The sequence below is a fragment of the Mauremys reevesii genome, linkage group 1 (genome assembly GCF_016161935.1).
Source record: "Mauremys reevesii isolate NIE-2019 linkage group 1, ASM1616193v1, whole genome shotgun sequence".
Classification (NCBI taxonomy): Eukaryota; Metazoa; Chordata; order Testudines; family Geoemydidae; genus Mauremys; species Mauremys reevesii.
The window spans coordinates 270,655,152-270,667,600 of record NC_052623.1 but is presented as its reverse complement, the minus strand read 5'-3'; the positions used below and the strand labels follow the sequence as shown (position 1 = coordinate 270,667,600).

General features: G+C 48.5%; 1 protein-coding gene across 2 annotated transcripts; it reads left to right on the top strand.

Annotated features, from left to right (window-relative positions):
* Positions 1-304: 304 nt before the first annotated feature.
* TOB2 (transducer of ERBB2, 2) lies at positions 305-11,735 on the top strand. Of its 2 annotated transcripts, none has more exons than XM_039507784.1 (2): positions 305-750; positions 7,128-11,735. In XM_039507784.1, the coding sequence occupies exon 2, from the start codon at positions 7,208-7,210 to the stop codon at positions 8,222-8,224; it is 1,017 nt and encodes a 338-aa protein (XP_039363718.1). In that variant the 5' UTR covers positions 305-750; positions 7,128-7,207; the 3' UTR covers positions 8,225-11,735. The 2 variants fall into 2 exon arrangements, with proteins under 2 accessions (XP_039363718.1, XP_039363727.1); XM_039507793.1 differs by lacking the exon at positions 305-750 and adding an exon at positions 3,092-3,109.
* The last annotated feature ends 714 nt before the right edge of the window (positions 11,736-12,449 follow it).

The window sequence follows — 12,449 nt, the reverse complement described above, 5'->3', positions numbered from 1 at the left end:
GGCTATTTGATCCCTGCCAAATCCCTCCGTGCCCCTTTCTCCTCTCTCTTAAACCAGCGCATAAACCACAGCGTTACAAACCCCTCCACAAGCTGCAAAAACAGCCGGCTGAGCTGCCCCTGGTTTGCAGCACTGTCCTATCGCCTAGCTGCCTAACCAGAGGTGATCCACCATGAACAGACCACTACAGGGAATGGAGGGGGAAAGCTCCAGGCTTTAGTGAAGTCACAACCCGGAGCAGGGGAGAGAAAACACAATCACACACACACACTGCTGCCCCCGGGCGATCCACGCAGGGACTCCCCCCTGGAGAAGGCGCGCGGCGACTAATGGCTGGGGACGGGCGTGGACAAAAGGGTTAATTTCCAGCGAGGGTTTGGGGAAGTAGTTCCGGCTCTCCCTTCTCCCCCACCCCCTTGTCCTTTGGAGGACGCGTCACGCTGGGTGTGGAAGAGGAGATCCTTGCGCAGGGTTGCTAAGGGTGAAACTTTTCATTTACTTTGCTCACTTTGGGCCAGGGCGAGGGAGGCTCCGGATCCCAGTGGCGGGAGAGGAGGGGGGAAAACCAGCCAGGGGGCGCCCCAAACAACCCCTCCCACCCAGGCCGTAGCAGGGGGAGCCACCTACCGCAACCCCATCTGCACCCCGTGCAAAAGAGAGAGAAAAAAGAAACCTCCAGAGAAACCCTCCAGCAACACCCACCCCCGGCAGGAGCAAGGAGCCGCCCGCCCGCCCGCAGCTGAGGACGAAGTAAGTGGGGCTGGGGCGCTCCCTGGCGATCGGGGGGCACAGAGCGGCCCTGCCTCGCCCCCTCTTACACCTGCTGACCCCCGGGACTGGGACCCGTCTCTTCCCCCTGCTGGCTGACTGCGGCTCGCTCCTCAGCGCCGCCCGGGCTCCATCGGAGCGGGGAGCCGAGCCGTGGCTGGCCGGGGAGCACCCCCCTGCCTCAATTTCCACCCTGCCCCTTCCCACTCTGCAGCTTGCGGGGCGGCTGGGAGAAAATCCGGCCTTGGCTTGCAAAGCGGGGGGGAGCTAATGTCCTACAAAATGGGGAGCCCCCCCAGGCGTTTTCATCCTTTAAAGCGTTTCTGGTGCTGGTGGGATCTTGATTTGCGGGGCGCGGGGTGGGGGACAGTCCTTTGGCTTGCGACGCTTTGAAATGCCCGAGTTCACCATTTTGTTCTGGCTTTTGTTATTCTTCCTGCGAGGGGATTTAAAAATGAAAGGTCCAGAGAGCCCCTACAGAAAAATGAGCCTGCGGGTTGGGCTGGTGGGGGACCGGGACGGGACCAGGGCAGCTGTTTGATCGCTGAACAAGAAGGGGGGGCTGGATCCGCTCCCCCTTTGTGGAAGCAGCTGCCGTTGGCCAAAAGGGAGAAATGGGGGGTCCCGGGGGCGAAGGGGGGTGCTGCTCTCCGGCGGGGCTCGCTTCCTCCAGCGCTGCTGACAGCGGGCATTGTGCATTGGCCAAGCGACGCTTCTCTTTGACGCTCTGTCGCCCCCCTCCCCGGCATGGGATGGGGTCCTAAAGGGCAACCCAGGGTGGCCTGCCGCAGGAACGGCCCCTCCACCGCAGACCAGGAAGATTGGGGGCGGGGGGAGGAGAGATGAGACTAAGAAATATAATCCCCGTGCCCTTAGTGGGTTGAATAATTCCCTTTCCCTTTGAGGATGATCTGTGCGGAGGATCCCCTATTGTTGGTGGGGGGTGGATATCAGGTCAGATCTATTCCTTCTTTGCCCCCCTCTAAGAAGGACTAAGGATATTTATGTTGCGGGGTGGGGGGGGGGTCCCCAACAAAGGACCAGGCCTAAAGACCTGTACGCTCAGGGCGATGGGGGCTAGTGTCTAGTCTGGAGGGCTTGGGCACCTGTAACAAAGCCAGGTCTCTGGCCTGGGCCCTCTTCTCCCGGGGAGAAGGAGAGGGGTCATTTGCCATATGTCGGCAGAAGTAAAGGTCAGGCAAGGCCTAAGCACCCTTCCCCCAGGGGTCTGCCGTACACCCAGCGCCTCCCCAAAGCCTCTGGGCCTGGGCACCCTTCATGGAGGGTTATTAGGGTTTTCCTTCTTCCATGCACCCCTTCCCCCAATACATTTTGAGGCAGAGAAATGTCCTTGCCTTGGGGGGGGAATCAGCCCGTGTCGTCTCCTCCTCCCTGCCACCCAGTTGCAGGCCTCTTCCTGGGGCCTTGTTTGGGATCTGTTGGTTTGGGTGCTGATCTCTTCCCCCAAGAGCGAGGCAGCTGTGGGTAGTGACCGGATAGCAGGTGTGAAAAATCAGAACACCTTTTTTTTTTTTTTTTTGGAAGGGGGGGTGCACAAGACAAAGCCCCTAATATTGGGACCTCTGTCTCCTCACTCTCTTTACTTATTTATCCCAGTCCCACAGCAAGGGTGACCAATGTGGGGAGAAGGGAGCAAGCTGGGTGGCTTGCGGGGGGGGGGGGCGCACAGGTGTGGCCTTAAGTCTTTAAAGGCAATTTTCATAATACCATCAAAGAGCTCTCCGGTACCCCACTTCGGGGTCTCACTCCTAGCCCCCAACCAAGGGGATGTTTGCTAATACGTGTGGGGGGTTCCGGGGTGTGTATGGGGAGGTGACGGGTAAATAGGTCTCTTCTCCCCCCACCCCCCGAAAGGCGAGAGATCGCTTAGACCCCTAAAAATACCCAGCAATTCCCGATGACACGGTACATGGGGTGTGTTTCTTGCATTGGGCAATTGGCTGGGAGGATTGAGAGCACCAAGAGCGCATGTGCCATGGAAAATTTTCTACACTGGTCCTCTGAGCAGGCGCTGGTTCTTTGGGCCGGGGTTGGCGCAAGGCATACTGGGAAATGTAGTTCAGCGGCAAAGTAGGTCACTCGCCTTGGCTCAGATGAGGGCCTGGAGAAATGGAGTGTGAAGGACTGCAACTCCCAGGATCCTGTGTGTTAGCTATAGTAAGGTGGGGGAGGCGGATTGCGAGTGTTTGTAGAAATTTCCTTGGCTGGGTTATTGGAAATGCATCATCCTCTGTGAGCCTTGACTGCTGTGCTTAAAGCGCGGTGGGGGGAGCTGGACTCCCAGCTGAGAGAGGCTGATCTGGAGAACAGGCCCCCTAATGTATGTATAATTTTGCATGGGATGGGGCTTGGGAGGGGTGTGTCCTCTGTATAACACCCACCATCACCACGCACACAGGGACAGTGGTTTTGATAGTGTTTATAAGGGGAAGAGGCGATCATAGATTTTGCAATCTTGGTGTCTAGAATGTGTGTCCATAGGGCCCATTCCTCCCCATGCACACAGTCTGGAGGGATCGCTGAGTGTTTAAAAATACTTCTCTCTCTCTCTCTCTCTGTTTGGAGGTTATGTGCCTTAAAATTGTTTAAACATAGAAAATAATTGGATTGCCTCTTATAGTCTGTAGGTGGGGGTGAGTGAGGATGGTTAGAGACAAGGCTGTTGTTTTGGTAGGGTGTGGCCTGCAAAGTAACATAGAAGGTTATTCTATCATACTGGCCTTGATTTTTTTTTTTAATCCCTTTGAAATGTCGCTGTGTGCGCTTAATGAGGGGGCAGAATCACAGACCTGTTTTCAGAGGGATAATTGCTCTTAATAGGTTTAAAAAATAAAATAGATCTTGTTCCAGATTGAAACTTGTCTTACAAGGTCACTGCTTAGTATCTTCATAACCGGGAGGAATGGGGATGTTTAAAGTGTTCGTTCTCATCTAATGTGTACAGTCGTTTTGCCCATTTTCTTTAACATCTGTGCTCTGTGAAGACAGAGAGAGGGTTGATCTCCAGAGCTCCTGCATTTCTGCAACATAACCTATATGGGGAAACATTCATCCTCCTTTTTTTTCCCCCTCCCCCCTTCCCTTCCACCATAAAATATTTGTCCAGCAAATATATGTTGGGGGGGGGGGGAAATATGTACATTTTTCTGTGACTGGCCTTATTATTTGCAAAACATGCTATGATACTTCCTACCTTGGTCATCAGTTTCAAGACCTTTGCTTCCCCCCACCCCTCCCAAAAGCCCCCTAGGTATGTAAAAGAAAATATATTTTTTCACTGCAGATGGGCCGATTCAGCTGCAACTATTTTATGGTTTAAAACTAGTAATCAGCTCCACCATATGGGTTCTTGTATTGGCAATCCTGGGATTAAGGGATCCAAATGGAATACATTTTATTATGCTTACAATGTGGGGAATAAATGGTGCCTCTTGCTCATTTGGAACCTCTCTTACATTTGAAGGCATCTGCCAAGGCCTGTTGTATGTAGCTGTCTTGGTGCATGCTGTTATTTGGTTAATTGCTTTTTTTTAAATTGAAGCCACAGACGCCACACTCAGAGTATTCTCCATTTAAAAAAAAAGAAAAAGTGCTCCATTTTTATAACTCCTCTCTGCAAGCTTGATACTGAAATTGGTTGCTGCATTTTACTCCTCCTTCTCCTTGCCTCCCACGGAAGTACTGTGCTGATTTGTTGAAGATGCAGGACTGCTGAGAGGCACTGAGGCTTTGTGCTGTTTTGGGGATGATAATAAATCAAGTCCCTGGAGTGTTTGGATTTTTTTTCTCCCCCTTTACCTTCTTCTGAAACATCTGGTGCTGGTCACGTCAGAGAAGTAATACTGGACTAAATGGACCACTGATTGATCCCATCTGTCAGTTCCAGTGTGCCTGCGGTTGCTGGGGATCACTAAGGCTGTTGGCAATTTCTGTTAAAGATCACTATATCAATTCTCTTTGCAAGAAAACTCTTTATTACCTCCTGTCCTTGTTCTGTTAAAGGGACCCTTCTTGAGTACAGTTTTTCTGGTAGCTTATATTTTTATACTGTCATTGTCTCTTATTTTTGGAACTCTCTTGAAAACATGCTTGTTTCTCTACAAAAGTTGCCAAAATTTGAAAACCAAGATCCTTTTATATCACCCCACTTAACTTTTGGTCTCTGATGCACTGGATCTGGATCAGAATTGTGACCCAGAGGTGTCTTCCCACTAACATCCAATCTTGCTAGGATTCCAGTGAACCAGGCTGGGTGCCATAGTAACAGAAGTTGGTTTTATGCAATCTACTTGGGATAACATGGGCTGATTAGGCCTCTGCTATTTCGGCATGTATTCCACAGGTCCACTGGCTCTCCTTTCCTCTGAAAGTCATTGAAAGCCTCCATCCCAAGCTATTGAGTCCCGCCTACACACCAGCCTGAGAATGACCTGTCCTAGTTGACCTTTCAGAAAGCTGCCTTGTTCAGTTCTTCTTGGCATGTTTCTATTTTATTTTAACTTAGGCAAGTTCCCAGTGACCTGACAGAACTTCTCATGGTTCAGTAACTCCTGAAATCCAAGCTCCAAAGGCTGGCGGTGCCTTTTCAACTCTCAGCGGTCACTCGCTGCCTCTACTCGCTTCCATGCGAGGCTAAACCTGGAGGGGTTTATTTCTAGAACTTTGTAGCTTCTTGTGCCAGCTGATTTTGAGGTATTTACAGCTCCAACTGCCTGTTGTACTCCTGGAAATAAAACTCCCTGAACATAAGTTACCAATATAATAGCTTTTTAATGTAGAATTTGTACTGTTGTTTTTGTCATAACTCGGTCTTCATTTAAAAAACAAATTGTGCATGTCACCATTAATGCTGCATGTTTACTCCCTGCTATCCACTCAACCAGGGTAGGTAAACTAGTCCTGATCAGTTTCCCTTTCTGCTTCTCTTGCTCTAGACCAGTGTTGCCTGGGTTTCTAGTTCTGCAGGGGAAGGCTTATGTCTTAACTCTGTGACACACCCACACCCACCAACCTAAATGCTTGGTCTGAAAGCTTGCGAGTGTCCTTTAAGCCCATTTTGCCAATGTGAATGAATGCGGTGTGTGCATGTTTGTCTCACAGAGCCCAGGGTAGTAGAGAGCTGACTTGCCTCTGACTAAGCTATCAATTAAAAACTGGATGTGCTGCTTCCCTGCTGAATGGAGCAGGAGTTGATAGTGGTATACTTTTTTTTAAAAGTCTGAGATTCTCTATCCTTTCCCATCTCTTCTCTTTGAGGAAATGATCCACCTAGAGAGTTTGTTGGTACCTGGAAAAAGACTGTTCATTAATCTGTCTACGTTACAGAGTCAGTGTTGTGGGTTCACACTCTGCTTTTGTGGGTTTTCCTGCTTTCAGTAATGACCTCATCAGGTAGGGAAGGAGGATTATTTCTGTTTTGGCAAGTGAGTTAAAAGTTGTGTGGGCCTACAATACTCTCCATACACCCTTTTCTGCTGGAATAACAACAGGGCTGGGAACTATGCACAACAGGTATCCAGCGATGTATGTAGTGTGCACACCCCACGCTATTTACTGATCTGAATTAAACTGAGACATGAAGCTTTTTAGCTTGATTTAGCCAGACAAATCCTCTGTCGGGGACAGGTTAGTATCTGAATGTCAGATGAACTGTCCACTTTGAGGAGATAGTAAAACTGGGCTGGCAGTTAGTGCCTCACTATCATCATACCCTCACCTCCACTCTCATCCTTGAGCCAGCAGAACCAGAGAATGCAAATCTCCAAAAACCACCAGTAGCCACTGCCTTCCAACTGAGTGTTGTTGCTGTTCCTCAGCAGAGAGGCTGGTATTGACATACAGAGTTCAGGAGTTGATCTCCACTCAGGGTGGGGAAAGACTCTCATGATTCTCCCTTGATGTAATTTTTTTAAATCGGAGGCACATGAGGTGAAAGGAAGTAAATAAGAGTTGAAGCAAAAGGAAATGTATTAAAATACATACTAACCACTGTACCAAAACAAACTGTTTGTCCAGTTAGTTTGGTATCCTGTCTCAATTGGTGATCAGTGTTGGATAACTTGAGAAAACGGCATCATAAGCGCACACAGTTCAACGTAGTACTCGTTCCATTTAGTAGGGCAGAATTTCTTCCTGACCTCCTCTAGCAATCCACTTATGTCATGTAGCATAAGGATTGAGTGCATTCGTGTAGCTTTTATTCTAGGAAGTAGCCTTGCAAATGCTGTTTGTAGAAATGTCTAATCCTTTTGTAAATATACGAAGCTGTTTGCCTCAACAATATTAAAGTTGCCACGTTCTCTTCTCTCCCTTCATCCATCTTTTTTCTTCTTTTCTAGGATTGCTTGGAGCCAAATCTTGTGTGTGTATGTTTGTCTCTTTCAATACACTGCCCTGACTTGCTTGCTGTGAAGGGAGTATGCATCTGGAGATCAAAGTTGCTCTGAACTTCATCATCTCGTACCTGTATAACAAGCTTCCCCGGAGGCGGGCAGACCTGTTTGGTGAAGAGCTAGAACGCCTGCTGAAGAAGAAATATGAGGGCCACTGGTACCCGGAAAAGCCTCTGAAGGGTTCTGGCTATCGCTGCGTACACATCGGGGAAACGGTGGATCCGGTGGTGGAACTGGCGGCCAAACGGAGTGGGCTGGCCGTAGAGGATGTGCGGGCCAATGTGCCTGAAGAACTGAGCGTCTGGATTGATCCTTCTGAGGTCTCCTACCAAATTGGCGAGAAAGGGTCTGTCAAGGTCCTGTATCTGGATGACAGTGAGGGCTGCAGTGCAGCTGAGCTGGATAAGGAGATCAAGAGCAGCTTCAACCCTGATGCCCAGGTGTTTGTCCCCATTGGTAGCCACGACAACTCCTTGTCCAACTCGCCATCGCCATCCTTTGGCCAGTCACCCAGCCCCACCTTCATCCCCCGCTCTGCCCAGCCCATCACCTTTACCACTGCCACATTTGCTGCCACAAAGTTTGGCTCCACCAAGATGAAGAAGGGTGGGGGTGGGGGAGCAGGAGCTCAACAGCAGCAGCAAAGGATGGCCAGGTCACCCACCAACAACCTGCTGAAGCACAAGGGCCTCTCCCTCTCTATGCATTCTCTGAACTTCATTGGGGGCGGGGGGAGTCAAGCTCCTCAGTCGCAGCTCTCCCCCAATGCCAAGGAGTTTGTTTACAATGGCGGATCGTCTGGAGCCAGCGGCCTCTTCTTTGAGGGTGTCACCAATGAGAATCAGGGCGGCAGCATCCCGCCGGCCTCCCAGTTCAACACTAGCACCAGTGGCGGCAGCAGCTTTGACATGGCTCAGGTCTTCAGCAGCAGCAGCAACAGCCTCTTTCTGGAGAAGTCTCCCTTTGTGGAAGGACTCAGCTACAACCTGAACGCCATGCAGTATCCCAGCCAGTCTTTCCAGCCTGTCGTCCTGGCCAACTGACCAGGAGGAAGGAGAATATTTGGGGAAAACAAGAATTAAAAAAAAGAGAAGAAAAATGAAAAATAGAAATATACAAAAATTTGAAATCTTATAAATATAGCTTCTTGGAAAGAGAGACAACCCCGGAGTCGTTGTGCTGTGCCGGGCAGCGCTCCTGAAGCACTGAATTGTTTTTTAACTCAATCCCCGTGCTTTTTCCTACCCACTTTTTTTACTCCTGTAATGGGTTTGCTTGGTCCAGAAATGGTGGAAACAAAGGTCACTTTATCTTCCTGTCTCCCAACTTCCTCCTCAGAGCTGGGCTTTAGTATCTTGTTCTTTGGTGTAGAGATGGCCTGTTCTGGGCATTCCCATATCCCTGGGTGCGAGGCTGCTTTGCTGAGAGGAGCAGGGGTATTTGTTTGGTTTTCAGTGCCAGGCAAGAGGTGCACAGTTTCATTGTATGCTTCCCAGAGAGGGGTGTGGAGGGCTTGCTTCTTACCATGATTAGTCAGTTCTTTTCCTCCCACTGGGAACAGACAGGGGGAGTGTACCAAGTTCCCCTTACCCTGCCAGCTTTAGACTGCTATGACCTTGTCATCCAAAACCCTTCAAAACTGCCACAGTTGATGCCAGCCTCTTTTGGAATAAGATTCCCCCAGTCTCCTTTTCCTTGCCAGGCGGGTAAGTTGGAGCACTACTATGAAATGGCTGCTTCCTGCTGTCTTCCCTCTCTACACTTTCACCCAGAGGTGAATGCTGGAGAAGAACAGCACTCTGTTATACCAGTGAGTCCATTTATGATTCCTACCCCCACCCTCATGCACGAAGGATCTTGTCTGAGCTGGTCTCTTCAAGTTGGTCAGAGCCAGTGTCAGTTCAATAGGGTTGCTATTATATACAAGCACTACAGTAGGTGCACCCACTGCTGTTTATAGGGAGGAAGTATTGGTCCTTATGTATTGCACTTCTTTCAGGGGACATGGTTAGATATGCTTCCTCTCACATTCTTATGTGCTTTTCTTCCCCTCCAATGTAAGCAGCATCCACTGATGTTCCTTTGGAGCAGTCACCAAATGTTTTGAGTTCTCTTACACTCAGCTACCTTTGGTTACAGGCTCTCGCGGGGCGGGGGAGGGTTTCCTGCTTTTGAAGAGGCAGCACAGCTTTCTGGAGAGAGCAGGGGATTGCATCGCCCAGGCTGTTTTCCTGATTGATGGCTTGAGGGGCGTCACTTCCTGTTTTCTTTTATTAAAAAATATAATAAAGTGTGACCAAACCCCCTTTGCTTTCCTTCTGGAAGGATAGGAGGGGGCAGGTGACTTAGTACAGAGGGGAATGCCCAGGAGGGGTTGTACTCAGCCCCTAGTGTTAACTGATCGATCCAGCCAGAGACACACAGTCTAGAGGGGGCTTGCTGCACAATAGGGACTAATACTTTGAAATGACTGATGGTGTTGGGAGAAGAAACTTATATTCCAGGGCCTAGATGAATGGTTGTCCCCTCCTTGTTATTGGGAGTAACAAAGAGCTAGGAATCCTAAAGCTGCTCCCTAGTTTACACACACACACGCGCGCGAAGGAGTAGGACAGAAGTGGCCTTTGATAGGCTGCTTCTGCATCTTGTTATTCTATAGCCTGCCTCCATGATGTGTGGGGATCCCTATTCCTCCCAGATGGGGCAAGCTAGAACCCCCTGGGATTGGGGACTCTAGGTGGGAAGACTGCCTCCTGGGGTGTCAGCCTTGGGCTAGGAAGAAAGTGAAGAGGAGAGATCTGAAGCAGATGCATCTAGTTTTGGGGCATTCCTTTTTTTTTTTTTTTTTTTAAACAATCTTTTCCAGCTTTTCTGTCTCCCATGTTTGTTTTTAACTAAACCTGTCTCTGGAGCTTCTTCTGAGACTCACCTCAAGTATTTTTGTAATTAAGGGATAAGATCCAGTTTACTCTTCCAAGACTTCACTGTCTGTCAGTGGGAGGAGGCTTTGAACTCCCATTTCTCCCCACCCCCAAAAAACCCCAAGTTGATGACACTCCAGCCCTCATGTCTTTGTGTGTGTGTGTGTTGTGAATGAACCTTATTCGGGTTAAGGGGACTGCCCTGCCACAACTGACCCTACCCTGGTCTCAGTAGGGGGCTTGTTTCTAAATCCCCATCACTATTGCATTAATGGGAAGAGCACTCTTCTAATTGTGTTGAATCTCAACACACCATTTCCCAAAACAGGCTGCTTGCCACTTATTGGCTGTGACTCAACTGGCAGTTGGGTCGGAGGCGAGGGCAGCCACTACTAAGCAGTCTGTCCTAGCATGATGTGTGAAACCTGTGGGGTTGAAGATGGAAGAACTAGAATGAGACTCTAGGGATCTGTTTAGCTGATCCTCTTTCTCACCAACTTTACCACTGCCACCCAGTTCCTCCCCTTTGAGCATACTGTAGACTGCCAGACTATTGCACTGGACTAAATAACTCTCCGCACCTCAGGGGACCGGCTGGCTTCCCAGCCCAGTTTCCTTTGTTGTTTCCACCCCTCTCATCCTTCAGCAAAGTGCTGCTATGAGTCACTGCCTGGGTGGGATTGTGCACCTTCTTACGGTATGGGAAGGGATGGAACATCACCAGCCACCTGCTATGTGTGTGTGAAGCTTTGCTGCTGCTTTAACCTGCTTACACGTATTGTAACTGCTTTAAAAATAGTGTCGCAAAGACGAGGAGGGAAAGGGGAGGGGACCAACTTCTTTGTATCTTAAAGGAAAAAAAAGTGTGCTTCAGAAGCGTTTCTCCAGCACTGGTGGCAATTAAACTAATGGCCTTTTTTGGTCTGGTCTTGGATTTAGGCGTTCAGCTTCGATTTTATTTTTTAAAACCTGCACTAATTAACCTGGTTTCTTAGGAAAAGAGAGCGAGAGAGATTTTTTTTTAACTTTTATTTTTTATGGGTTTGTGTTTTTTTGTTGATGTCCGTTTGTATTGAATAATTTGCTACATTTGTAAAATGTAAGAGGTATATATAATATATGTATATTTCTAACGTAAAAAAATGTAATTTTTTCTTTGAGATTTTTTCTTAAGAGGAGAGAAAAAATATTTTTTCAGGAAAAAAAACTTTAAAAAAAAAAAAGCAGTGAAAATTCCTTTCTCCATCCCCCAGCTCCCTCCTTCCCCCTCCCTAACCTCTTGTGAAGAGAGAATCAACAACTGTATGATCTTGGAGACAGAGGGAGAAAATGTGTGAACACAGAGAGGACAGAATTATGTACGTTTCTTCATGTAGAAGGTTCCTATGTTTGTTCTGTTTGTTTTTATGAGAAGGGGTCTACTGAGAGGGGGATCAGGGGGTTGCTGTTTTTTCTTTAGCGAAGGAGGAATACAATCAGAGTTTTGTATTCAGAATGTTGTGCAATATTTTGGAACGGGACATTGGCGTGTCTAGAGATTTAGTTAAAAACAAAACAAAAAGTTGATCAAATCTGTACAGTTTCTATTGTTCCAGATTTTTTTAAGTTTGTATTAAAAGCATGATATATAATAGCCTCTTGTCCTGTGTTGTGTTGTGCGCTCAGCTGGGGCGGGGGGGATGCATGGAGGAAGTCCCTGCTTTCTGGCCTGATGTTAGACAGCAAAATCATTATTGTGCTAACACCCTCCTAGAAAGACCATATGTCCATCTCAGCCAGTCTTCCACCTGATGCTACATTGGATAAAAGCTCTGGCCCATCTACTCTGGTATTCATCTCCACATAAACCCACTGGCCCATACTCTGGTATCCCTTCTCAACCAGTGCAGTGGTGGTAAAGCTCCTTATTGTGCTTCCTGAAGTCTCTGTGCCATAGTAGCTGTTAAGAGATTTCCACATCTAGAATCCATCAGTGCCACAACAAGGCTCACTAGTGATCAGCAAAAGGAGCCACCTCTCACAGCTGATGGGGACTGAATGCTATGTTGCCTTTAGCCCACAGTGCCCTGCGGCCCCTTGTCCCACTCAAACTTAAGATTCCTCCTAGTGAATCAATATCACATCAACACTGAAATTTGTCAAAAATACAAGCTCCCCTTGACTGACAAGCACAGAAGTACATACGTGGCCTGCAGCCATATCACGCTGAGCTGTAATCTTCCCTGGTTTCATAGACTCAACAGGCCCAGCCCCACTCAAACTGGGCTGGGAGGCCTCCAACAAAGAACTTGGGTTGCTGCAGGAAGTGGTGGTATAGGAGGAGTGCCCCAGCATGCACTGTGTTGGA